The sequence below is a fragment of the Salmo salar genome, chromosome 14 (assembly GCF_965601325.2).
Source record: "Salmo salar chromosome 14, fSalSal1, whole genome shotgun sequence".
In the NCBI taxonomy this organism is placed as follows: Eukaryota; Metazoa; Chordata; class Actinopteri; order Salmoniformes; family Salmonidae; genus Salmo; species Salmo salar.
In genome coordinates this window covers 58,486,161-58,512,300 of record NC_138304.1, presented here as the reverse complement: position 1 = coordinate 58,512,300, position 26,140 = coordinate 58,486,161, and the positions used below count along the sequence as shown (strand labels likewise).

At 47.1% G+C, this 26,140-nt stretch overlaps 2 protein-coding genes across 8 annotated transcripts in view; both read right to left on the bottom strand.

Annotated features, from left to right (window-relative positions):
• Positions 1 to 606: 606 nt before the first annotated feature.
• Positions 607 to 14,411, bottom strand: zgc:162816 (D-serine dehydratase). Of its 2 annotated transcripts, none has more exons than XM_045694542.2 (10): positions 14,276 to 14,411; positions 11,365 to 11,514; positions 11,127 to 11,256; positions 9,181 to 9,331; positions 5,166 to 5,346; positions 4,871 to 4,989; positions 4,659 to 4,785; positions 2,877 to 2,939; positions 2,187 to 2,292; positions 607 to 970 (listed from the first exon to the last, which is right to left on the bottom strand). In XM_045694542.2, the coding sequence occupies exons 2-10, from the start codon at positions 11,508 to 11,510 to the stop codon at positions 881 to 883; spliced, it is 1,113 nt and encodes a 370-aa protein (XP_045550498.1). In that variant the 5' UTR covers positions 11,511 to 11,514; positions 14,276 to 14,411; the 3' UTR covers positions 607 to 880. The 2 variants fall into 2 exon arrangements, with proteins under 2 accessions (XP_045550498.1, XP_045550497.1); XM_045694541.2 differs by having other exon boundaries at positions 14,229 to 14,386.
• A 4,442-nt stretch (positions 14,412 to 18,853) lies between these two features.
• Positions 18,854 to 26,140, bottom strand: part of LOC106592181 (collagen alpha-2(VI) chain) — a 66,813-nt gene continuing 59,526 nt past the window's right edge. For 2 of the 6 annotated variants that reach the window (XM_045694543.2, XM_045694544.2), the window contains exons 27-28: positions 21,010 to 21,344; positions 18,854 to 20,418 (exon numbers count right to left, since the gene is read on the bottom strand). In XM_045694543.2, coding sequence (XP_045550499.2) covers positions 20,152 to 20,418; positions 21,010 to 21,344 — 602 coding nt within the window. In that variant the 3' untranslated portion in view covers positions 18,854 to 20,151. Of the gene's footprint in view, positions 20,419 to 20,824; positions 20,873 to 20,963; positions 21,345 to 24,042; positions 25,760 to 26,140 lie in introns of those variants that run through there. The other 4 variants (XM_045694546.2, XM_045694547.2, XM_045694548.2 and 1 more) reach the window with 4 other exon arrangements.

Genomic DNA, 26,140 nt, shown 5'->3' with positions numbered 1-26,140 from the left:
CATGGACTCTACAAGGTGTTGAAAGCGTTCCACAGGGATGCTGGTCCATGTTGACTCCAATGCTTCCCACAGTTGTGTCAAATTGGCTGGATGTCTTTTGGGTGGTGGACCATCCTTGATATACACAGGAAACTGTTGAGTGTGAAAAACCCAGCAGCGTTGCAGTTCTTGACTCAAACCGGTACGTCTAGAACTTACTACCTACCGTACCACGTTCAAAGCACAGGAGGTTGGTGGCACCTTAATTGGGGAGGACGGGCTCGTGGTAATGGCATCAAACACATGGTTTCCATTCGCTCCGTTCCAGCCATTATTATGAGCCGTCCTCCCCTCACCAGCCTCCTGTGGTTCAAAGGCACTTCAATCTTTTTGTTTTGCCCATTCTCCCTCTGAATGGCACACAATCATGTCTCAAGACTTATCTTTCTTTAACCTGTCTCCTCGCCTTTTGAAGTGGATTTAACAAGTGACATCAATACGGGATCATTGCTTTCACCTGGTCAGGTGTTCCTAATGTTTCGTACACTCCGTGTATACGTTTAGTTATAAGTGTCTGGTCGACATCATATTACTAACAATGACCATCCAGTTTGGGAGAATACAAAAAATGTTTAAGGAAAGTGTTTTATTGATTAGTGTAGAACATGGTTTAGTGTCAGTGACAGCTGTATAATACAGGATGGAGAACAATACAAACGATGACATAAGGAAAGAATGGGAAGGACATTTCCCAACAACACATAATGAGCTGCAAGGTGATTTATAAATCTGTGATTCTGTCCAGCTCTTTGTTCAGGCTGATTCCCTGCAACGCTCACTCTGTCAGGACTACACATCCACGGACCCACGCAGTACTACATTTCCCATGATGCTCCTTTGATCACCAGCCGCGTGTGGGTGTCCACATTCCCACCAGCCGACCTCCAGAGTGGACGTAGTACACAGAATGCATCATGGCTGTCGCACAAGCCTGGATGAACACACCTCTATTACTCCTCTGACATGCAGCACAAGTACTGAACAATGACAATTTGTGGTAGGGATGAAAGTGGGTAGGGGATGAGGTAAGGGATGATTACTAATGCGGTAGGGGTAAACTGAATAGGGGATGAGGTAAGGGATGATTACTAATGCGGTAGGGGTAAACTGAATAGGGGAGGAGTAAGGGATGAGCACTAACGTGGTAGGGGATGACAGTGAGTAAATGGTGAGTACTAATGCGGTAGGGGATGAGTACTAATGCGGTAGGGGATGACTGAATAGGGGAGTAAGGGATGAGTACTAATGCGGTAGGGGATGATTAAAAGATGAATACTAATGCAGTAGGGGATGAGTAAATGGTGAGTACTAATGCAGTAGGGTATGAGTACTAATGCAGTAAGGGATGAGTACTAATGTGGTAGGGGATGAGTAAGGGATGAGTACTAATGCGGTAGGGGATGAGTACTACTGCAGTTGGGGATGAGTACTACTGCAGTTGGGGATGAGTACTAATGCAGTAGGGGATGACTGAATAGGGGAAGAGTACTAATGCGGTAGGGGATGAGTAAGGGATGAGTACTAATGCGGTAGGGGATGAGTACTAATGCGGTAGGGGATGAGTAAGGGATGAGTACTAATGCGGTAGGGGATGGGTAAAGGATGAGTACTACTGCGGTAGGGGATGAGTACTACTGCGGTAGGGGATGAGTACTACTGCAGTAGGGGATGACTGAATAGGGGATGAGTACTAATGCGGTAGGGGATGAGTACTAATGCAGTAGGGGATGAGTAAGGGATGAGTACTAATGCAGTAGGGGATGAGTACTAATGCGGTAGGGGATGAGTAAGGGATGAGTACTAATGCGGTAGGGGATGGGTAAAGGATGAGTACTACTGCGGTAGGGGATGAGTACTACTGCGGTAGGGGATGAGTACTACTGCAGTAGGGGATGACTGAATAGGGGATGAGTACTAATGCGGTAGGGGATGAGTACTAATGCAGTAGGGGATGAGTACTAATGCAGTAAGGGATGACTGAATAGGGGATGAGTAAGGGATGAGCACTAATGTGGTAGGGGATGAGTACTAATGCGGTAGGGGATGAGTAAGGGATGAGTACTAATGCGGTAGGGGATGAGTACTAATGCGGTAGGGGATGAGTACTAATGCGGTAGGGGATGACTGAATAGGGGATGAGTACTCACATGGTAAGGTATAATAGTCAGTAGTGTTCCCAGGGGGTATCTGCTGTAGTCCAGCTGTCCTGAGAGAGGCTCCACTCTGCCATGCTCCTGGGTCATAGATAACAACCTGCAGGGGGACGGACAGACAGACAGAGACAGGGAGGACAGGGGTCAGACTAGTGGTACTGCAGAAGTATAGTAGCAGCAGTACAGTAGTAATATTGTAGTAGGTCAGGATGTCCCTCTATAACAGTAGTAGTAATATCAGTCGTAGTATTACCATAGTAGTACTGTAGTAGTACCTGTGGTCAGGATGTCCCTCTATGACAGTAGTAGTAATATCAGTCGTAGTATTACCATAGTAGTACTGTAGTAGTACCTGAGGTCAGGATGTCCCTCTATGACAGTAGTAGTAATATCAGTCGTAGTATTACCATAGTAGTACTGTAGTAGTACCTGAGGTCAGGATGTCCCTCTGACAGTAGTAGTAATATCAGTCGTAGTATTACCATAGTAGTACCTGAGGTCAGGATGTCCCTCTATATCAGTCGTAGTATTACCATAGTAGTACTGTAGTAGTACCTGAGGTCAGGATGTCCCTTTATAAGAGTAGTAGTAATATCAGTCGTAGTATTACCATAGTAGTATTGTAGTAGTACCTAAGGTCAGGATGTCCCTCTATAACAGTAGTAGTAATATCTGTAGTAGTACCTGAGGTCAGGATGTCCCTCTATAACAGCGTATCCAGTGGGCAGTTTCCCAGCTCCATCGAGACTGAAAGTGATGATGATAATAATAATAATAACAGTAGTGTTATAGTAATAACAGTACTATGACAGTAGTATTATAGTAATTACAACAGTATTACAGTAATAATAACAGTACTATGACAGCAGTAATAATAACAGTACTATGACAGTAGCATTACAGTAATAATAACAGTAGCATTACAGTAATAATAACAGTAGCATTACAGCAGTATTATAGTAATAATAACAGTAGTATTACAGTAATAATAACAGTAGTATGACAGCAGTATTATAGTAATAATAACAATACTATTATGTAATAATAACAGTACTATGACAGTAGTAATATTAACAGTACTATGACAGTAATATAAACTCTGTAAAAAAAGAAACGTCCCTTTTACAGGACCCTGAAAACTTAGGACATTAAAGAGGCCTTCCTACTGACTCTGAAAAACACCAAAAGAAAGATGCCCAGGGTCCCTGCTCATCTGTGTGAACGTGCCTTAGGCATGCTGCAAGGAGGCATGAGGACTGCAGATGTGGAAAGGGCAATAAATTGTAATGTCCGTACTGTGAGACGCCTAAGACAGCACTACAGGGAGACAGGACGGACAGCTGATCATCCTTCGCAGTGGCAGACCACGTTTAACAACACCTGCACAGGATCGGTACACCCGAACATCACACCTGCGGGACAGGTACAGGATGGCAACAACAACTGCCCGAGTTACACCAGGAACGCACAATCCCTCCATCAGTGCTCAGACTGTCCGCAATAGGCTGAGAGAGGCTGGACTGAGGGCTTGTAGGCCTGTTGTAAGGCAGGTCCTCACCAGACATCACCGGCAACAACGTCGCCTATGGGCACAAACCCACCGTCGCTGGACCAGACAGGAGTGGCAAAAAGTGCTCTTCACTGACGAGTCGCAGTTTTGTCTCACCGGGGGTGATGGTCGGATTTGCGTTCATCGTCGAAGGAATGAGCGTTACACCGAGGCCTGTACTCTGGAGCGGGCTCGATTTGGAGGTGGAGGGTCCGTCATGGTCTGGGGCGGTGTGTCACAGCATCATCGGACTGAGCTTGTTGTCATTGCAGGCAATCTCAACGCTGTGCGTTACAGGGAAGACATTCTCCTCCCTCATGTGGTACCCTTCCTGCAGGCTCATCCTGACATGACCCTCCAGCATGACAATGCCACCAGCCATACTGCTCGTTTTGAGCGTGATTTTCTGCAAGACAGGAATGTCAGTGTTCTGCCATGGCCAGCGAAGAGCCCGGAACTCAATCCCACTGAGCACGTCTGGGACCTGTTGGATCGGAGGGTGAGGACTAGGGCCATTCCCCCCAGAAATGTCCGGGAACTTGCAGGTGCCTTGGTGGAAGAGTGAGGTAACATCTCACAGCAAGAACTGGCAAATCTGGTGCAGTCCATGAGATGTACTGCAGTACTTAATGCAGCTGGTGGCCACACCAGATACTGACTGTTACTTTTGATTTTGACCCCCCCTTTGTTCAGGGACACATTATTCCATTTCTGTTAGTCACATGTCTGTGGAACTTGTTCAGTTTATGTCTCAGTTGTTGAATCTTGTTATGTTCATACAAATATTTACACATGTTAAGTTTGCTGAAAATAAATGCAGTTGACAGTGAGATGACGTTTCTAAGTTTGATAATAATAACAGTACTATGACAATAGTATTATAGTAATAACGACAGTATTTAATACAGCTTCTGTACCTGAGAGCGGACCAGCCACAGTCGAGGAGCAGCTGGTTTCTGTGAGGAGAGTGACCTATAACCCTGCTCAGAACTCTGACAGCCACGTCCTCCAGACCGCAAGAACCAATCACAGACTGCTGCACGTCTACAGAAAGCACAGCAGCCAATCAGAAAACAACACTGCTTTCTACTACTATAGATCTGTTGAGGTCACACACATATATACTGACCGAAGAAGACGTAGTTCCCAGGATGCACCTCGCTGAGCTTGGCCATGTCACTGATTGGCTGGCTGCAGGAGGGGGTGGAGCCTATACTGGACTTACAGCTGATACCCACAGCCTTCAGTCTGGAGAGAGAGAGACGTGTTGGTCTTTGTGTGTGTGTGTGTGTCTTTGTGTGAGTGTGTGTGAGTATGTATCTGTGTGTCTGTGTGTGGGTGTGTGTGTATGTATCTTTGTGTCGTGTGTGTGTGTGTGTGTGTGTGTGTATGTGTGGTGTGTGTGTGTGTGTGCGCGTTCTTACTTCTCCATGAACTGCAGTACGAGGGTGGTTGTTTCACGGGCAACAGCGTGTATTTGCTCCGCCCCTCTGCAGCCATAGGTGTTCCCACAGTGGGCGTACACCCCCGTCAGCTCCACCCCCTCTGACTCAGAGATGGCCTGGGCCAATCGCAGTGCCTCTGGCTCCGAGTGCAGAACACCGGCTACAGAACAGAACCACGGTGTGATCAGTTCACTTCAACGTTTCTACTGAACGATGCGTTTCCCCAAAACGGTGCTCATCGTTCTTCAACCCCCTTTAAAAGGTACATTTGCTCCCCTTTGGTGGGTGTGACCTGATCGATGTGTGTTGATCTGAAATCACAACACTCACGCAGCACAACACATGGTAACTGTCCTCTGGGCCACTATAATCCCACCATATGGTAACTGTCCCCTGGGCCACTATAATCCCACCACATGGTAACTGTCCTCTGGGCCACTATAATCCCACAACATGGTAACTGTCCTCTGGGCCACTATAATCCCACAACATGGTAACTGTCCTCTGGGCCACTATAATCCCACCACATCATAACTGTCCTCTGGGCCACCATAATCCCACCACATGGTAACTGTCCTCTGGGCCACCATAATCCCACCACATGGTAACTGTCCTCTGGGCCACCATAATCCCACCATATGGTAACTGTCCTCTGGGCCACCATAATCCCACCACATGGTAACTGTCCTCTGGGCCACCATAATCCCACCACATGGTAACTGTCCTCTGGGCCACTATAATCCCACCACATGGTAACTGTCCTCTGGGCCACCATAATCCCACCACATGGTAACTGTCCTCTGGGCCACTATAATCCCACCACATGGTAACTGTCCTCTGGGCCACTATAATCACTGTCCTCTGGGCCACTATAATCCCACCACATGGTAACTGTCCTCTGGGCCACTATAATCACTGTCCTCTGGGCCACCATAATCCCACCACATGGTAACTGTCCTCTGGGCCACTATAATCCCACCACATGGTAACTGTCCTCTGGGGTACTATAATCCCACCACATGGTAACTGTCCTCTGGGGTACTATAATCCCACCACATGGTAACTGTCCTCTGGGCCACTATAATCCCACCACATGGTAACTGTCCTCTGGGCCACCATAATCCCACCACATGGTAACTGTCCTCTGGGCCACCATAATCCCACCACATGGTAACTGTCCTCTGGGCCACCATTTCCCACCACATGGTAACTGTCCTCTGGGCCACCATAATCCCACCACATGGTAACTGTCCTCTGGGCCACCATAATACCACCACATGGTAACTGTCCTCTGGGCCACCATAATTCCACCACATGGTAACTGTCCTCTGGGCCACCATAATCCCACCATATGGTAACTGTCCACTGGGCCACCATAATCCCACCACATGGTAACTGTCCTCTGGGCCACCATAATCCCACGACATGGTAACTGTCCTCTGGGCCACCATAATCCCACCACATGGTAACTGTCCTCTGGGGTACTATAATCCCACCACATGGTAACTGTCCTCTGGGGTACTATAATCCCACCACATGGTAACTGTCCTCTGGGCCACTATAATCCCACCATATGGTAACTGTCCTCTGGGCCACCATAATCCCACCACATGGTAACTGTCCTCTGGGCCACTATAATCCCACTTTATGCTAACTGTCCTCTGACCACTATAATCCCACCACATGGTAACTGTCCTCTGGGGTACTATAATCCCACCACATGGTAACTGTCCTCTGGGCCACCATAATCCCACCACATGGTAACTGTCCTCTGGGCCACTATAATGCCACCACATGGTAACTGTCCTCTGACCACTATAATCCCACCACATGGTAACTGTCCTCTGGGGTACTATAATCCCACCACATGGTAACTGTCCTCTGGGCCACCATAATCCCACCACATGGTAACTGTCCTCTGGGCCACTATAATCCCACCACATGGTAACTGTCCTCTGGGGTACTATAATCCCACCACATGGTAACTGTCCTCTGGGCCACCATAATCCCACCACATGGTAACTGTCCTCTGGGCCACTATAATCCCACCACATGGTAACTGTCCTCTGACCACTATAATCCCACCACATGGTAACTGTCCTCTGGGGTACTATAATCCCACCACATGGTAACTGTCCTCTGGGCCACCATAATCCCACCACATGGTAACTGTCCTCTGGGCCACTATAATCCCACCACATGGTAACTGTCCTCTGGGGTACTATAATCCCACCAGATGGTAACTGTCCTCTGGGCCACTATAATCTCACCACATGGTAACTGTCCTCTGGGGTACTATAATCCCACCACATGGTAACTGTCCTCTGGGGTACTATAATCCCACCACATGGTAACTGTCCTCTGGGCCACTATAATCCCACCACATGGTAACTGTCCTCTGGGGTACTATAATCCCACCAGATGGTAACTGTCCTCTGGGCCACTATAATCCCACCACATGGTAACTGTCCTCTGGGGTACTATAATCCCACCAGATGGTAACTGTCCTCTGGGCCACTATAATCTCACCACATGGTAACTGTCCTCTGGGGTACTATAATCCCACCACATGGTAACTGTCCTCTGGGGTACTATAATCCCACCACATGGTAACTGTCCTCTGGAGTACTATAATCCCACCATATGGTAACTGTCCTCTGGGGTACTATAATCCCACCATATGGTAACTGTCCTCTGGGGTACTATAATCCCACTACATGGTAACTGTCCTCTGGGGTACTATAATCCCACCACATGGTAACTGTCCTCTGGGGTACTATAATCCCACCACATGGTAACTGTCCTCTGGGGTACTATAATCCCACCACATGGTAACTGTCCTCTGACCACTATAATCCCACCACATGGTAACTGTCCTCTGGGGTACTATAATCCCACTATAATCCCACCACATGGTAACTGTCCTCTGGGCCACTATAATCCCACCACATGGTAACTGTCCTCTGGGCCTCCCGAGTGGTGCAGTTTAGAGTCCAGGCTCTGTCGCGACCGGGAGACACATGGGTCGGCGCACAATTGGCCCAGCTGGTTAGGGGAGGGTTTGGCCGGCAGGGATGTCCTTGTCCCATCGCGCACTAAATCAAAGTTTGTCACGTGCGCCAAATACAACAGGTGAAGTGCTTACTTACAGGCCCTTAACCAACAGTGCAAAACTAGCGACTCCTGTGACGGGCCGGGTGCAGTGCACGCTGACAGGGTCGCCAGGTGTACGATGTTTCCTCTGACACATTGGTGCAGTTGGCTTCCGGGTTAAGTGGGTATTGTGTCAAGAAGCAGTGCGGCTTGGCTGGGTCGTGTTTCGGAGGACCCACGGCTCTCGACCTTCGCCTCTCCCGAGTCCGTACGGGACTAACTACCAATTGTATACCACGAAAATGGGGAGAAAACAGGTTAAAAAAAAAATATTTTTATAATAAAAATAACAAAAATGTAAAAACTGTCCTCTGGGCTACCATAATCAAAAAGTTTTTGAACTGGTCGTTCAGTAAGGTACACCGTTTTAATTTAATTCAACATTGCACACCGTTTCGTTATACTGAACACAAGCCAGAGCCACGTTCAGTGGCCAAATGTTGTTCAACGTTGCGTATAGAAACTCCATGAATGGAGCCGACGTGATCGCTCATTCAACACATCAGAGAGGCATAATTTGTTGTACATAGGAACATGCTTTCTGAACGTTTTCAAAACATTGCATCCTACAGAACGCACCCCTGGGTCAAGTACATGAGTCAAATACTTGAGGTGGACTTGATTTCGAACCAATGGAATATTAAACACCAAAGCCCAATCAAGTGCACCTCAAATAATTTAAAGTATCTGACTTTCAAAATCAAATCAAACTTAATTTATATCGTACATTTCAAACAATAACATATTTGACATAGTTTTGACCCAGGAAGGAACAGAACAGTGAAGGATTCTCCAACACCATAATAGCATTCTAGAACATTCTAGAACCCCCCCTTCTCACCTCTTCCGTTGTCACAGTCCAGTTTGAGCCAGACGTGCCAAACTCGTCCGTCTGTCAGTGGTCTCTTCCTCAGCTGCTCCAGAGCATCTCTGTGGTCCAACAACACCTGGAACAGAGACAGACGCTCTGCCAGCAGCGCACAGCGCTCAACCTTACACACACACACGCACGCACGCACACACACACGATACGCAAGCGCACACAGTTTAAGGGTCTGGTGTAGGATACATAGTCGAAGGGCACAGAGTAGCCAAGTGGCAACTAACTAGCTGTACAGTTAGTGTGTAGGCAGTGAGGTAGTGTGGAGGGGTTAGGGTGCAGTGTGGAGGGGTTAGGGTGCAGTGTGGAGGGGTTAGGGTGCAGTGTGGAGGGGTTAGGGTGCAGTGTGGAGGGGTTAGGGTGGAGGGGTTAGGGTGCAGTTTGGAGGGGTTAGGGTGCAGGGTGGAGGGGTTAGGGTGGAGGGGTTAGGGTGCAGTGTGGAGGGGTTAGGGTGGAGGGGTTAGGGTGCAGGGGTTAGGGTGCAGTGTGGAGGGGTTAGGGTGCAGTGTGGAGGGGTTAGGGTGCAGGGTGGAGGGGTTAGGGTGCAGAGTGGAGGGGTTAGGGTGCAGTGTGGAGGGGTTAGGGTGCAGAGTGGAAGGGTTAGTGTGTAGTGTGGAGGGGTTAGGGTGCAAGGGTAGTGTGGAGGGGTTAGGGTGCAGGGTGTAGGGGTTAGTGTGCAGTGTGGAGGGGTAGTGTGGAGGGGTTAGGGTGGAGGGGTTAGGGCGTAGGGGTTAGGGTGCAGTGTGGAGGGGTTAGGGTGGAGGGGTTAGGGTGCAGGGTGGAGGGGTTAGGGTGTAGTGTGGAGGGGTTAGGGTGCAGGGTGGAGGGGTTAGGGTGCACGGTGGAGGTGTTAGGGTGCAGGGTGGAGGGGTTAGGGTGGAGGGGTTAGGGTGCAGGGTGGAGGGGTTAGGGTGCAGTGTGGAGGGGTTAGGGTACAGTGTGGAGGGGTTAGTGTGTAGGGTGGAGGGGTTAGGGTGCAGTGTGGAGGGATTAGTGTGTAGGGGTTAGGGTGGAGGGGTTAGGGTGCAGTGTGGAGGGGTTAGGGTGTAGTGTGGAAGGGTTAGGGTGTAGTGTGGAGGGGTTAGGGTGCAGGGGTAGTGTGGAGGGGTTAGGGTGCAGGGTGGAGGGGTAGTGTGGAGGGGTTAGGGTGCAGGGTGTATGGGTTAGGGTGGAGGGGTTAGGGTGCAGGGTGGAGGGGTTAGGGTGGAGGGGTTAGGGTGCGGTGTGGAGGGGTTAGGGTGCGGTGTGGAGGGGTTAGGGTGCGGTGTGGAGGGGTTAGGGTGTAGGGGTTAGGGTGTAGGGGTTAGGGTGTAGTGTGGAGGGGTTAGGGTGGAGGGGTTAGGGTGTAGTGTGGAGGGGTTAGGGTGCAGTGTGGAGGGGTTAGGGTACAGTGTGGAGGGGTTCGTGTGTAGGGTGGAGGGGTTAGGGTGCAGTGTGGAGGGATTAGTGTGTAGGGGTTAGGGTGGAGGGGTTAGGGTGCAGTGTGGAGGGGTTAGGGTGTAGTGTGGAAGGGTTAGGGTGTAGTGTGGAGGGGTTAGGGTGCAGGGGTAGTGTGGAGGGGTTAGGGTGCAGGGTGGAGGGGTAGTGTGGAGGGGTTAGGGTGCAGGGTGTATGGGTTAGGGTGGAGGGGTTAGGGTGCAGGGTGGAGGGGTTAGGGTGGAGGGGTTAGGGTGCGGTGTGGAGGGGTTAGGGTGCGGTGTGGAGGGGTTAGGGTGCGGTGTGGAGGGGTTAGGGTGTAGGGGTTAGGGTGTAGGGGTTAGGGTGTAGTGTGGAGGGGTTAGGGTGGAGGGGTTAGGGTGTAGTGTGGAGGGGTTAGGGTGCAGTGTGGAGGGGTTAGGGTGCAGGGTGGAGGGGTTAGGGTGCAGGGTGGAGGGGTTAGGGTGCAGGGTGGAGGGGTTAGGGTGTACCTTGTCGAAGGGAACAGAGTAGGCATACAGGATGTCGTCATATCCGTGGTCGGCATAGAAACCGGCTTCTGCCAGTGTTGACACCACGATACAACTCCTAGACCCACCTGTCATTATATCACCACACTCACAACACACACACACACACACACACACACAGGTCAGGTCTCTTATTGTGTGTGTAAATGTGTGTGTGTGTGTGTAAGTGTGTGTGTAAGTGTGTGTGTGTGTGTCTTACAGGGTCTTGTGTGTCTTCATGTGGGGTCGAAGTGTGACTCCCAGCTTGGTCCAGTGTCCTCTCATTCTCTCAGCATTCCTCTTCACTACATCAACATCCACAACCATGACAGGAGTAGACAGGGTGGTTATACGGTCCCCATCCATCACACTGCGCACACACACACACACACACACACACACACACACACACACACACACGTCAAATCTATCTCTAGCCTGTCGATGGGGCAGAGTGTCAAAGGTATAACCTGTAGCCTAAACTGAATCTGCAACTTTAGAAATACAGACAACATTTATACAGCCTGAACGACACTGGAACTAACAGAGCGATACAATGATAAAAGACTATCTGAATCTACTTTACTCTTGGAGGATTTCTTTAGGTATTTTTTCAGGTATTGCTGCATAATAACACGCTATTGCCTAGGCAGACACTACATCTGCCAACTTTTGAAGAAAGCTTGGAGTGAGATTTGCCATCTTCATTTCACTGCCCCCTGGCACAACCCCTAGACGGGGAACTGGGGGTCCTCCATCAGGAACATTTCACTCTTTTATAGATCATTTCCTGCAATTCTACGTATTTTGACATGGCTTAGGCCTGTGACCAGGGTGGAAAATAAAACCCACAGGTCAGGTGGTCAGTTTGAACATGACATGACATGACTTAGGCCTGTGACCAGGGTGGGAAATAAAACCCACAGGTCAGGTGGTCAGTTTGAACATGACATGACATGACTTAGGCCTGTAACCAGGGTGGGAATAAAACCCACAGGTCAGGTGGTCAGTTTGAACATGACATGACTTAGGCCTGTGACCAGGGTGGGAATAAAACCCACAGGTCAGGTGGTCAGTTTGAACATTACATGGACACTCAACATTTGATGACTGAGATTTTGCTAATATTTTGTAAACATATTTTTTAGGTGGTTTGTCACTTTGTTCAGACAGTAATGAAATGAGAGGGAGATGCAAGAAACAGTGGGAAGGTTAAAAACAGGATCTCTGTTCTCTAGAAACAGTGGGAAGGTTGGAAGCAGGGATCTCTGTTCTCTAGAAACAGTGGGAAGGTTGGAAGCAGGGATCCCTGTTCTCTAGAAACAGTGAGAAGATTGGAAGCAGGGATCCCTGTTCTCTAGAAACAGTGAGAAGATTGGAAGCAGGGATCCCTGTTCTCTAGAAACAGTGGGAAGGTTGGAAGCAGGGATCCCTGTTCTCTAGAAACAGTGGGAAGGTTGGAAGCAGGGATCTCTGTTCTCTAGAAACAGTGGGAAGGTTGGAAGCAGGGATCCCTGTTCTCTAGAAACAGTGGGAAGGTTGGAAGCAGGGATCTCTGTTCTCTAGAAACAGTGAGAAGGTTGGAAGCAGGGATCCCTGTTCTCTAGAAACAGTGAGAAGGTTGGAAGCAGGGATCCCTGTTCTCTAGAAACAGTGGGAAGGTTGGATCCCTGTTCTCTAGAAACAGTGGGAAGTGTGGAAGCAGGGATCTCTGTTCTCTAGAAACAGTGGGAAGGTTGGAAGCAGGGATCCTTGTTCTCTAGAAACAGTGGGAAGGTTGGAAGCAGGGATCCCTGTTCTCTAGAAACAGTGGGAAGATTGGAAGCAGAGATCCCTGTTCTCTAGAAACAGTGGGAAGGTTGGATCTCTGTTCTCTAGAAACAGTGGGAAGGTTGGAAGCAGGGATCCCTGTTCTCTAGAAACAGTAGGAAGGTTGGATCTCTGTTCTCTAGAAACAGTGGGAAGGTTGGAAGCAGGGATCCCTGTTCTGGGAAGGTTGGAAGCAGGGATCCCTGTTCTCTAGAAACAGTGGGAAGGTTGGATCCCTGTTCTCTAGAAACAGTGGGAAGGTTAAAAACAGGATCCCTGTTCTCTATAAACAGTGGGAAGGTTGGAAGCAGGGATCCCTGTTCTCTAGGAACAGTGGGAAGGTTGGAAGCAGGGATCCCTGTTCTCTAGGAACAGTGGGAAGGTTGGAAGCAGGGATCCCTGTTCTCAGGTGGAAAGTTGTATGTGATACGTGCCAGGAATTGTCACCAATACACCAAGGATCTGCACAGGAAATGGTCATATTGATGGCAGTGGGTAAACAAGTCATAGATTGATTGCAGTGTCCTTGTCCATAGACTGCTTTCAAGGTAAGGTCACAAACATTTTGTATTTGGGGTGAACTCTCTCTTTAAAAATAGGGATAATTTCTCGAAAAACACCCAACCTTCAAGAAAAATCTATTGAATATCAATATTCAGGTGGTTTATATCTACTAGTTGAAGATCCTACATAGACAGACTAATATTGAGGGGCGTTTCCTTAAAACATGTATCCAATCCCCCTGATTCCTTACATAACTAGACCAATCATATGCCGCTGTTCAGTTTTATTAATTAACTTTTATTTAACTAGACATTCGTATTTACAATGACGGTGCTGTGGCCAGACTGGACAATGATAGAGGTTCCACTCGTGGTGTTAAATTGCAGGCGTAGATGCTCCGATTTCAAAACGATTTGCAGCACAGTTAAAATGACGCGTTGACAATACAATCTACTAAGTAGAAAGAGGGTGAAAACAGGGTGAAATGCGGCCAACGCGTGAGAGTTGGCATCTCTGCTGTCTAAGGCTTGATGTGTATACCTGGTAATACACTCGTGTTCACCATTTTCCTCCGTAACTAGCGAGCTTTAGTGGCGAGCCACCGGAATAAAACGGGGAAATGTGTCTCGTCTTAAACAATTTTCCACCACCATTTTCGGACAATTGATGTTGCCCACCCTCGGCTGAACGCGGTGTGCAACATCCTAAATAGTCTGAAAATCCGTAAATGATAGTAGAAATTGTGTTTTATTACTTTGTAAACATACTCACAAAGTCTCTTGTCCAGCGCGGCTGAGATGAATTACACACATACAAACCTTTATTCCAGATGTAAACGAACTAACTCGAACTAGTCAGCACCTAATCAGCTGTGGTCCAAGGTTCAGTCCAACGGTGTCCCTGCGTGACCAAACACAGCTGAGGGACATCGCGTCCTCGTTGATAAATCAGCTCCCAGCCACTCATTCTGACCATGGTGAAATCTGTAGTTCGTTTTTCAGCCAAACGGCAGCCCCGCCACTTTCTTCTTCACATTCATGTCTCTATAACAGAGCCTTGGTCAGTTTGTCTTACTGCCTACAAGGTTCTATATTTTTTACTAGGTTATTACTGTGTTATTGCTATAATATGTATGCATTCAATGAAGTATCAATTGTTACTACTGGTTACTACTGGTTACTACTACGAGTTAGTGATATTATTACCAGTTAGTGGTACTGTTATAGTATTTATAGTGTAGGAGATGTTTTAAAGGGGAATGGAAACACTTTAAAGTTAAGCAAATAGATGTATTCAATCCACTACTACTAAACATGTGCATTTAACATAGAAACATCTCTATTTTTTAGGATTTTGACATTGAATAATGTTTATTAGAGCTACGGGTAGCGCCGTCTTGAATTGTCAGAGTAAAGATTGACGCCAATGTTTCATTGGCAGGCTTGAGCACATTGTGAGTTTTGGTGCTTGTATGACCAGACCAAAAGAAGACCTAGGCCTATTTGTGTGTTTTGGTGCTTGTATGACCAAACCAAAAGAAGACCTAGGCCTATTTGTGTGTTTTGGTGCTTGTATGACCAGACCAAAAGAAGACCTAGGCCTATTTTCAGACCCACAAAGATCACTGAAAGTTTTATTTTCCCTTATACAAAGTTATGCAGACAGTAACCAAGACGCTGTCTTAAAGATACTGTCTTAAAGATAGACTTAAAGGTACTGTCTTAAAGATGCTGTCTTAAAGGTGCTGTCTTAAAGGTGCTGTCTTAAAGATCCTGTCTTATAGGCGCTGTCTTAAAGATACCGTCTTAAAGATAGACTTAAAGGTACTGTCTTAAAGGTGCTGTCTTAAAGATACTGTCTTATAGGCACTGTCTTAAAGGCGCTGTCTTAAAGATGCTGTCTTAAAGATACTGTCTTATAGGCGCTGTCTTATAGGCGCTGTCTTAAAGATACTGTCTTAAAGATAGACTTAAAGGTACTGTCTTAAAGGTGCTGTCTTAAAGATACTGTCTTATAGGCACTGTCTTAAAGGTGCTGTCTTAAAGATGCTGTCTTAAAGATACTGTCTTATAGGCGCTGTCTTATAGGCGCTGTCTTAAAGGCGCTGTCTTAAAGATACTGCGCTATGATGTAAGGATTGAAGCAATGTGCTTTGTCGGTGGCTGTGATGTAGTGTTCAACCAGGAGTTGAAGGACAGTCGGAAGAGCGAATTAAATGGTAGGAGGGACATCCCAGCTTCAAGTGGTTTCAGATTTCTCATCCTACGACACACAGGCTCAGAAAAAATACTACGGTGTCCATGAGAACCAGGACCATTTCTATCTACGGTGTCCATGGGAACCAGGACCATTTCTATATACGGTGTCCATGGGAACCAGGACCATTTCTATATACGGTGTCCATGAGAACCAGGACCATTTCTATATACGGTGTCCATGGGAACCAGGACCATTTCTATCTACGGTGTCCATGGGAACCAGGACCATTTCTATCTACGGTGTCCATGGGAACCAGGACCATGTCTATATACGGTGTCCATGGGAACCAGGACCATTTCTATATACGGTATCCATGGGAACCAGGACCATTTCTATCTACGGTGTCCATGGGAACCAGGACCATTTCTATCTACGGTGTCCATGGGAACCAGGACCATTGCTATCTACGGTGTCCGTGGGAACAGGACAATTTCTAAACAGCTCAATGCTTGAAGCACAATGAAGAGCTGCTGGCAAACGCACAAAAGTGCTGTTTGCATGAATGCTTATGAGCCTGCTGCTGCCTACCACCGCTCAGTCAGACTGCTCTATCAAATATCAAATCATAGACTTAATTATAATATAATAACACACAGAAATACGAGCCTTAGGTCATTAATATGGTAAAATCCGGAAACTATCATTTCGAAAATAAAACGTTTATTCTTTCAGTGAAATATGGAACCGTTCCATATTTTATCTAACGGGTGGCATCCCTAAGTCTAAATATTGCTGTTACATTGTACAACCTACAATATTATGTCATTTATTATGTACAATTCACGCAAACTAATTACGGTCTTTGTTTAGAAATAAATGGTCTTCAAACAGTTCGCAACGAGCCAGGCAGCCCAAACTGCTGCATGTACCCTGACTGCTTGCATGGAACGCAAGAGAAGTGACACAATTTCCCTAGTTAAAAGAAAGTCATATTAGCAGGCAATATTAACTAAATATGCAGGTTTAAATATATATATTTGTATATTGATTTTAAAGAAAGGCATTGATGTTTATGGTTAGGTGCACATTGGTGCAATGACAGTCCTTTTTCGCGAATGCGCACCGCATCGATTATATGCAACGCAGGACACGCTAGATAAACTAGTAATATCATCAACCATGTGCAGTTAACTAGTGATTATGTTAAGGTTGATTGTTTTTTATAAGATAAGTTTAATGCTAGCTAGCAACTTACCTTGGCTTCTTGCAGCACTCGCGTAACGGGTAGTCAGCCTGCCACGCAGGCTCCTCGTGGAGTGCAATGTAAGGCAGGTGGTTAGAGTGTTGGACTAGTAACCGGAAGGTTGCAAGATCGAATCCCCGAGCTGACAAGGTAAAAATCTGTTGTTCTGCCCCTGAACAAGGCAGTTAACCCACCGTTCCTAGGCCGTCATTGAAAATAAGAATGTGTTCTTAACTGACTTGCCTAGTTAAATAAAGGTAAAAAAATTCATTTAAAAAAATCGGCCACAATCGGTGTCCAAAAATGCTGTTTACCGATTGTTATGAAAACTTGAAATCGGCCCTAATTAATCGGCCATTCCGATTAATTGGTCGACCTCTAGTTGAAACCACGTCGGACGATTACGTCAGCAGACCAGTCATGATGGATCAGCGGGGCTCCATGTCGGCAAAAAATGGTCCAGGCCAATTGGCAAAAGAGGTATTGTAGCCCAAGATTTAGCTGGTAGACCTCTTCGGCTAGCTGGGAGATGGGCCTAACTTGAGACTAGCTCAAAGCTAACTGGTGCTTGCTTCGGGACAGAGGCGTTAGCCAGCAGTAGCCACTCGGTTGCAGCTAGCTAGCTGCGATGATCCGGTGTAATGGTCCAGAGCTTGCGGCAGGAATCTGGAGATGTTGTAGAGAAAAGCAGTCCGATATGCTCTGGGTTGATATCGCTCTGTGCAGACTGGCAGGTATTGACTGAGCTGAAGCTGGCTGGTGTCCGAGTTAACGGTGAAGACCGCTAGCAGTGGCTAACTGACAACTAGTAGCTAGTAGCTAGTTATCTGGCCAGCTATTGTTGGGGGTTCCAGTTCTAAAGTATAAAAATAGCAGATCCGTACCACATTGGGTGAGGCGGGTTGCAGGAGAGTATATTCAGTCCGTAGATGGAAAGTGAGATTAAAATATATACGAAAAAAATGAGGAAAACAACTATTTACACGGGACAATACAAACACACGTCCGACTGCTACGCCATCTTGGTTTGTGAGGCGTCTGTTATTCAAACTAGACACTCCAATGTCCTCTTGCTCAGTTGTGCACCGGGGCCTCCCACTCCTTTATCTATTCTGGTTAGAGCCAGTTTGCGCTGTTCTGTGAAGGGAGTAGTACACAGCGTTGTACGAGATCTTCAGTTTCTTGGCAATTTCTCGCATAGAATAGCCTTCATTTCTCAGAACAAGAATAGAAAGGTCTTTGTTTCTGGCCATTTTGAGCCTGTAATTGAACCCACAAATGCTGATGCTCCAGATACTCAACTAGTCTAAAGAAGGACAGTTTTATTGCTTCATTAATCAAAACAACAGTTTTAAGCAATGCTAACATAATTGCAAAAGGGTTTTCTAATGATCAGTTAGCCTTTTAAAATAATAAACTTGGATTTCATTCCCCTTTAAACAGCAGGGGGGGGGGGGGTCAAAGCCAAGTGTTTCCATTCCCCTTTAAACAGCAGGGGGGGGGGGGGGGGGGGTCAAAGCCAAGTATTTCCATTCCCCTTTAAACAGCAGGGGGGGGGGGGGGGGTCAAGCCAAGTGTTTCCAGGGGGGGGGGGGATTGGGGGGGCAGACAGGATACTTACTGATGGTTCACATCTAGCAGATCTTAAATACAGGTGCAATTTTTGTCTATTTGAGATGTGTACAGATGTGTACAAACACACTCACACACAGGTCTGGTTTAACCACAGCTAGCTTTATTACACACTGTTCAGTTTACAACAAACACATTTTCTGTGTGTGTGTGTGTGTGTGTGTGTGTGTGTGTGTGTGTGTGTGTGTGTGTGTGTTTGTCTGTATATGTGTTTGGTAAAGGTGTGGGTGGGGTGGTGTGTGGGTAAAGGTGTGTTGGGTAAAGGTGTGTTGGGTAAAGGTGTGTTGGGTATAGATGTGGGTGTGTTGGGTATAGACTTGGGTGTGTTGGGTAAAGGTGTGTTTGGTATAGGTGTGTTGGGTAAAGGTGTGTTGGGTAAAGGTGTGTTGGGTATAGATGTGGGTGTGTTGGGTAAAGGTGTGTTGGGTATAGGTGTGTTGGGTAAAGGTGTGTTGGGTAAAGGTGTGTTGGGTAAAGGTGTGTTGGGTAAAGGTGTGTTGGGTAAAGGTGTGTTGGGTATAGATGTGGGTGTGTTGGATAAAGGTGTGTTGGGTAAAGGTGTGTTGGGTAAAGGTGTGTTGGGTATAGATGTGGGTGTGTTGGGTAAAGGTGTGTTGGGTAAAGGTGTGTTGGGTATAGGTGTGTTGGGTAAAGGTGTGTTGGATAAAGGTGTGTTGGATAAAGGTGTGTTGGGTATAGATGTGGGTGTGTTGGGTAAAGGTGTGTTGGGTAAAGGTGTGTTGGGTAAAGGTGTGTTGGTATAGATGTGTTGGATAAAGGTGTGTTGGGTAAAGGTGTGTTGGGTATAGGTTCCTACTGATACACTTGTGTGTTTTATTTGGTTGAGAGTAGCTAGCTCAGCAGGAGGTCAGGACCGAGTTTGAAACCCTGAACAAATTGGTGTGTGTGTGTGTGTGTGTGTGTGTGTGTGTGTGTGTGTGTGTGTGTGTGTGTGTGTGTGTGTGTGTGTGTGTGTGTGTGTGTGTGTGTGTGTGTGTGTGATATATATTTATGTGTGTGTGTGTGTCTGAATGAGTGTATGGTCCCCTGAACTGGAATAATAATGTATAAAGCGGCACATCTATTGAAATTACAAAGTTTGAAAAACTGAACTGTTTAAAAATTAAGACTATTTGATAAACAGAGTTGATTGTGCAACACGACACTGTGTATGTAACTCCTTCCACTAGAATAGCACCTTTAGTGTAAAATACAAACGTACTGATACAGACCTCACAGTGAGGGATCTCTTCTAGACACACAATACAATACAAAAAACAAGACTTACAATTACAACCTCTTTTACACTTCAGTATCAGTAACTCTCTGATGAGAGAGGCTTTGGTTGTTTGGGCTTAGCTAATTAAAGGTGAAATCTGTAATTTAACTAATTTAAAAGATACAAAAATCTAGAGTGCCTTGTGTCTCTTGGACGAGCTAGAAGTTGAGCTTCCAAGTTCTGCCACTTTTTTGCTTAAACCTTGCAAAGCACAGAGCACCTTCACATCTGAGAACACGTTGATTTGTTTGTTTATTCGTTACTAAAAAGATTCTTACGGACTGCACCTTTAACAGCTCGTTAGAACACAGCTCGTTAGCTCTAACGAGCTCATTAGCTGATTAGCAGACCCAGCGGATGAAGCGTTCGAAGAAGGTGGGTTTCCCCAGCGTGGCGTAGTCCTCCCCTCTAAAGATGGCTGACGTGTCTCCCAGGGCAACCTTCCTCAGCACGTCCTGGTCCATGTCGGTGCCCATGGCGATCACCGTGGGAACACCCTCAGCCCGCCGCATGGCCGACACGCCCTCCTCCAGGCTTTCGCTGGCAGTGATTCCGTCGGTAATGAAGACAAAAGACAGTTCAGCGTTACGACGCGCCAGGCGGCTGCCCTGTAGAACACAAAGAGACAGTATAGTTATACAGCGTTACGACGCGCCAGGCGGCTGCCCTGTAGAACACAGAGAGACAGTATAGTTATACAGCGTTACGACGCGCCAGGCGGCTGCCCTGTAGAACACAGACAGTATAGTTATTCAGCGTTACGACGCGCCAGGCGGCTGCCCTGTAGAACACAGAGAGACAGTATAGTTATTCAGCGTTACGACGCGCCAGGCGGCTGCCCTGTAGAACACAGAGACAGTATAGTTACGATGCGCCAGGCGGCTGCCCTGTAGAACACAAAGAGACAGTATAGTTATTCAGCGTTACGACGCGCCAGGTGGCTGCCCTGTAGAGCACAAAGAGACAGTATAGTTATACAGCGTTACGACGCGCCAGACGGCTGCCCTGTAGAACAAAGAGACAGTATAGTTATTCAGCGTTACGACGCGCCAGGCGGCTGCCCTGTAGAGCACAGAGAGACAGTATAATTATACAGTGTACACTGTAGGTAGAACTGTCCAGGTTGTTGACAGCGTGTGTGCGTAACGTGTACCTGTGACATCACCAGGTTGTTGACAGCGTGTGTGCGTAACGTGTACCTGTGACATCACCAGGTTGTTGACAGCGTGTATGATGGCGCTGCCCAGAGAGGAGGCGGAGTCCATGTAGCTCATCCCAGCCAGCGAATCAGCGATCACCGTCAGATTGTGCGTGAGCGAAAACTCAACCTTCTGTTCTGATTTGCTGCCGTACTGCAGCAGGGCGATGCGGGCGTTCCTGTCGTCTGATTGGCCATTGGCCAGAGTGAGGCGGCGCGCCACGTTCTCAATGAACTCCTTGGCGCGGCGGTGGTTCTCCACTCCCATCCTCTCAGACCCGTCCAGCATGAACACAAGGTCCACAGGGCGCTGGACGCAGCTGGCCACCGCTGGCTCTGAAACACACACAGGCATACAGACATTGGAGCGTCACACACACACACATTAACACACACATTAACACACATGCATCTACTTGAACTATGAACATTCATAGGCACACACCAACACACGTTAACTCACACACACACACAGCTGACAGCAGCTGGCTCAGAAACACACACACACACACACACACACACACACACACACACACACACACACACACACACCTTGATAACATCATCTGTCTAGTCTGAGTGAAGCGGGGAAAAGGAAGTTGACTTGGCTGTCATCCAGTATTTACATGCCAAAAAATGCCCAAAATAAATAAAAATACATGTTGTATTGTCACATACAACAGATAGGTACAGTGAAATGTTTTACAGCAGCCTCCTCTAGGTTCGTTGATAACCATATATATATATTATTATTATGGCAATGACATCCTTACCATGTATAGGACTTAAAGTACCAACATTTATAACTAGAACTGCAGGGGTCCAAGTACCGAACCCTGAGGAACACCTTATAATTTGTTTTGGGTGCTCAGATAATTTGTCATGTAACTGAACAAAGATCTACCCATCCTTTATCTGCATGTAACTGAACAAAGATCTACCCATTCTTTAACTGCATGTAACTGAACAAAGATCTACCCATCCTTTAACTGCATGTAACTGAACAAAGATCTACCCATCCTTTAACTGCATGCTCTCTGCAGCTTGTTAAAAGAAGGTTATTAAAATCACTTTACTCAAATTTAAAGGTCCCGAATAGTCAAAATTATATTTGGATGAAACCAAATCAAAGTACGAAAAATGACTGTTGCTTCTACGTTGATAAAGTTGAATCCTAAAATGACTGGTCCCCTCCCTCATGTCAAACACTTGGATTCAGGAGGCGGGATTATTAAGGGCCTTTTTTTATTTATTTTATTTTATGTTACCTTTATTTAACCAGGTATTTATATATTTTATATATATAACCCTAACCCTTTATTTAACCAGGTGGCCAGTTGAACAAGTTCTCATTTACAACTGCGACCTGGCCAAGATAAAGCAAAGCAGTGTGACACAGACAACAACACAAGAGTTACACACACTCCTCGCTCACTTTTGTGACATCACAAAAAGGCTAATTTTAATACACCGATGGTAATGTCTTAATCTCTTACCTAATTTAAATAGAGGGCATGTTCGCAGAGTTTCGTGGTTTGTACACACAACTAGGTAGCTAGTGCCAAAATTTAACTGCAGCGTGTCAGCAAATATAATTAGACGTTTCCCCTATTCATCTAAGGCAAATATGCTTATAGGTTTCCACTTTTATCTGTGTCTGGTGTTCGCTAATTACTAGTTAGCTAGGTCTTCAGCCAGCATGGAACCAAAGCGGGGGAAGTGTTGCCCAAAACTTCATTGTCATGTCATTACATCAAGAGACATGTCAAACGGGAGATTCATGAAAACTTCTTGACTTCATTGATTGTCATGATATACTGTATGAACATTGTCTGACATACAGTATATACGCCTATATGACCTCAACCTGTAACTTTCCAACACATTTATTCCAAGATTAACTATATAGGTAGCTTGATAAACAGTGCTGACAATTCCATTTGGTCTAGCTAGCTAAATGATATAGCCAACATGTTGTCTCTATGGATGCTGTTACAGTAACCAAACAGTTGGATAAACAAATAATTTGTGAAACCATGATGTGATGATGTATGACAGGATTGGATGTTGCAGGAAATGTCAATGTTGTTTGAGTTGATTTGCATATCAGCACATTTGCTTGAGATAATCTGACTGCAACGATGCTCACTGAGTCCATGTTGCTTGACACAGGCGTTTTCAAAGAACTGTCCGTCAAGGTAAGATCCCCGCCCACTCAGCCTACTATCTCCCCGCCCACTCAGCCTACTAGCTCCCCACCCACTCAGCCTACTGGCTCAGCCTACTAGCTCCCCGCCCACTCAGCCTACTAGCTCCCCGCCCACTCAGCCTACTAGCTCCCCGCCCACTCAGCCTACTAGCTCCCCGCCCACTCAGCCTACTAGCTCCCATCCTACTCAGGCTACTAGCTCCCCGCCCACTCAGCCTACTAGCACCCCGCCCACCCAGCCTACTAGCTCCCCGCCCACCCAGCCTACTAGCACCCTGCCCACTCAGCCTACTAGCTCCCCGCCCACTCAGCCTACTAGCTCCCCGCCCACTCAGCCTACTAGCTCCCCGCCCACTCAGCCTACTAGCTCCCCGCCCACTCAGCCTACTAGCTCCCCGCCCACTCAGCCTACCAGCTCCCCGCCCACTCAGCCTACTAGCTCCCCGTCCACTCAGCCTACTAGCTCCCCGCCCACTCAGCCTACTAGCTCCCCGCTCACTTAGCCTGCTAGCTCCCCGCCCACTCAGCCTACTAGCTCCCCTCCCACTCAGCCTGCTAGCTCAGCCTACTGGCTCCCCGACCACTCAGCCTACTAACTCCCCGCCCACTCAGCCTACTAGCTCCCCGCCCACTCAGCCTACTAGCTCCCCGTCCATTCAGCCTACTAGCTCAGCCTACTGGCTCCCCGCCCACTCAGCCTACTATCTCCCCGCCCTCTCAGCCTACTAGCTCCCCGCCCACTCAGCCTACTAGCTCCCCTCCCACTCAGCCTGCTAGCTCCCCGCCCAGTCAGCCTACTAGCTCCCCGCCCACTCAGCCTACTAGCTCTCAAAAGGCTATTTTACTGACTGTTCGGGATCTGTAACGTAGCTGACCTGAAGGATGGTTCGGGACCTGTAACGTAGCTGACCTGAAGGATGGTTCGGGACCTGTAACGTAGCTGACCTGAAGGATGGTTCGGGACCTGTAACGTAGCTGACCTGAAGGATGGTTCGGGACCTGTAACGTAGCTGACCTGAAGGATGGTTCGGGACCTGTAACGTAGCTGACCTGAAGGATGGTTCGGGACCTGTAATGTAGCTGACCTGAAGGATGGTTCGGGACCTGTAATGTAGCTGACCTGAAGGATGGTTGTAGAAGGACTCAGAGATACAACAACAACATGACTCATTGTTTCCCTTCTCACTAATGATTTATTTCACATAGGCAAACATGACAGGTAAGGAAAACATATACTCTCTACTAAAAATACATGATCACATCTTTAAGATATTCTCTCTATAGGATATTGTTAATCCAATAATGCTTATATTTAGCTGAAGCTAAGCATGTTGCAGTCTCAGAGCTAAAATAATACAGTAAACTTCTCTTTTTTTACAACGTTCTCTGTTTTCCTAGTCTAACACCACCCCCCTTCGCATGCACACCAAACAATACCAGATGGATAGAGTAATTGTTATTTTTAAAAAGCAATTATTTATTAGTTTGTTTGTTTTATTAAATGTATTTAATTAACTTAAATGTAGGCTTATCCAACAGATCATGTCCATTCAATAAATTCTCTACCCATCACATACCCAATAATCCCGTAGACCTAACATGTAATACCCATAACCAACCCAAACACTAACATTCCCAGAAAAATAAAATGGCTGCTTTATCTATGGCGATGTGCAAAACTGCAAAACGGTGTCTTTGAGGAATCATACAGCGATTTAGCAAGTTGTTTGAGGGATTTGAGTGGTTCACAGTGGTAAATGGGTTCAACATCACAGCCATATAAATGATACTGAACTGTCTTAAATGTCCAGCTAGCGAGGCTTTAAAACCCCCAGATCCAGAGCAGTAGCTAATCACTCACCTTTAACAACAAGCTTAGAGATATGTTAGCAGCAAAACTTACCACCTGCCTGAAGCTTATCTACTCTAGCCATATACCTAACAATGTTAGCATCCTCCCCAGAGCTATGCACACTAACAAAAAGTGCTTAAATCTAATATGTTTAAAATATTCCATGCGATGTTAGGCTAAAACCTGATCGCGTAGAGCTAACAATATTAGCATAAAACATTAGCACATATCTTACACTTAGCATATAGCTAACAATATTAGCATTAAGCTGACAATATAAGCAGAGCTAGTACCCTTAATCCATTAGTTAGCACTGTTAACTCATTGGCTAGCATCGTTAGTGCATTAGTCGGTAATATTAGCTCATCAGCTAGTTTTGTTAGCTAGCACTTTTAGCCCGTTAGCACAGCCCCAGTGCTTTGGCTGGGTCTCCCATGATGTCTCCGTAGACCAGCTTGAAGGAGTCGATGAATAGCTGTGTCCACTGCTGCCTGTCAACGCCTGGCTGAGCTAGCTTAGCCCGCTGAGCCGTGTAGGCCATGGTCGCCACGCCAACCCCATACTGCTGCTCCCGTAGGCTGCCCAGCAGGCTGGCTACGCCCCCGACTGAGGAAGGGACCATTGAGGGGCTGCCTTGCTCTGCAAGCTCCTCCCAGGGGGGAGGGGCCACGCTGTCGGGCACGCCCCCTCCTGCAACGAGCGGGAGAATGGTGGGCGGAAGAACGCGACACGACGCATCAACATCCCAAATGGTCACTTTCCAATATGGCCTCCGGTACACCTAATATGGCCTCCGGTACACCCAATATGGCCTCCGGTACACCTAATATGGCCTCCGGTACACCTAATATGGCCTCCGGTACACCTAATATGGCCTCCGGTACACCCAATATGGCCTCTGGTACACCTAATATGGCCTCCGGTACACCCAATATGGCCTCCGGTACACCCAATATGGCCTCCGGTACACCCAATATGGCCTCCGGTACACCCAATATGGCCTCCGGTACACCCAATATGGCCTCCGGTACACCCACCAAGCATGTAGCTTATCAGTTCTACTCTTTCTAA

Excerpts from the sequence above, each read along its gene's own strand:
- zgc:162816 (XM_045694541.2), bottom strand. The coding sequence starts at position 14,269 with ATGTGTGTAATTCATCTCAGCCGCGCTGGACAAGAGACTTT. Across the intron at positions 9,332-11,126 it reads ACTCTGTTCCCTTCGACAAG|GTTGAGCGCTGTGCGCTGCT; the intron begins GTACACCCTAAC and ends TGTGTGTGTAAG. Across the intron at positions 5,347-9,180 it reads GGACTGTGACAACGGAAGAG|CCGGTGTTCTGCACTCGGAG; the intron begins GTGAGAAGGGGG and ends TCTGTTCTGTAG.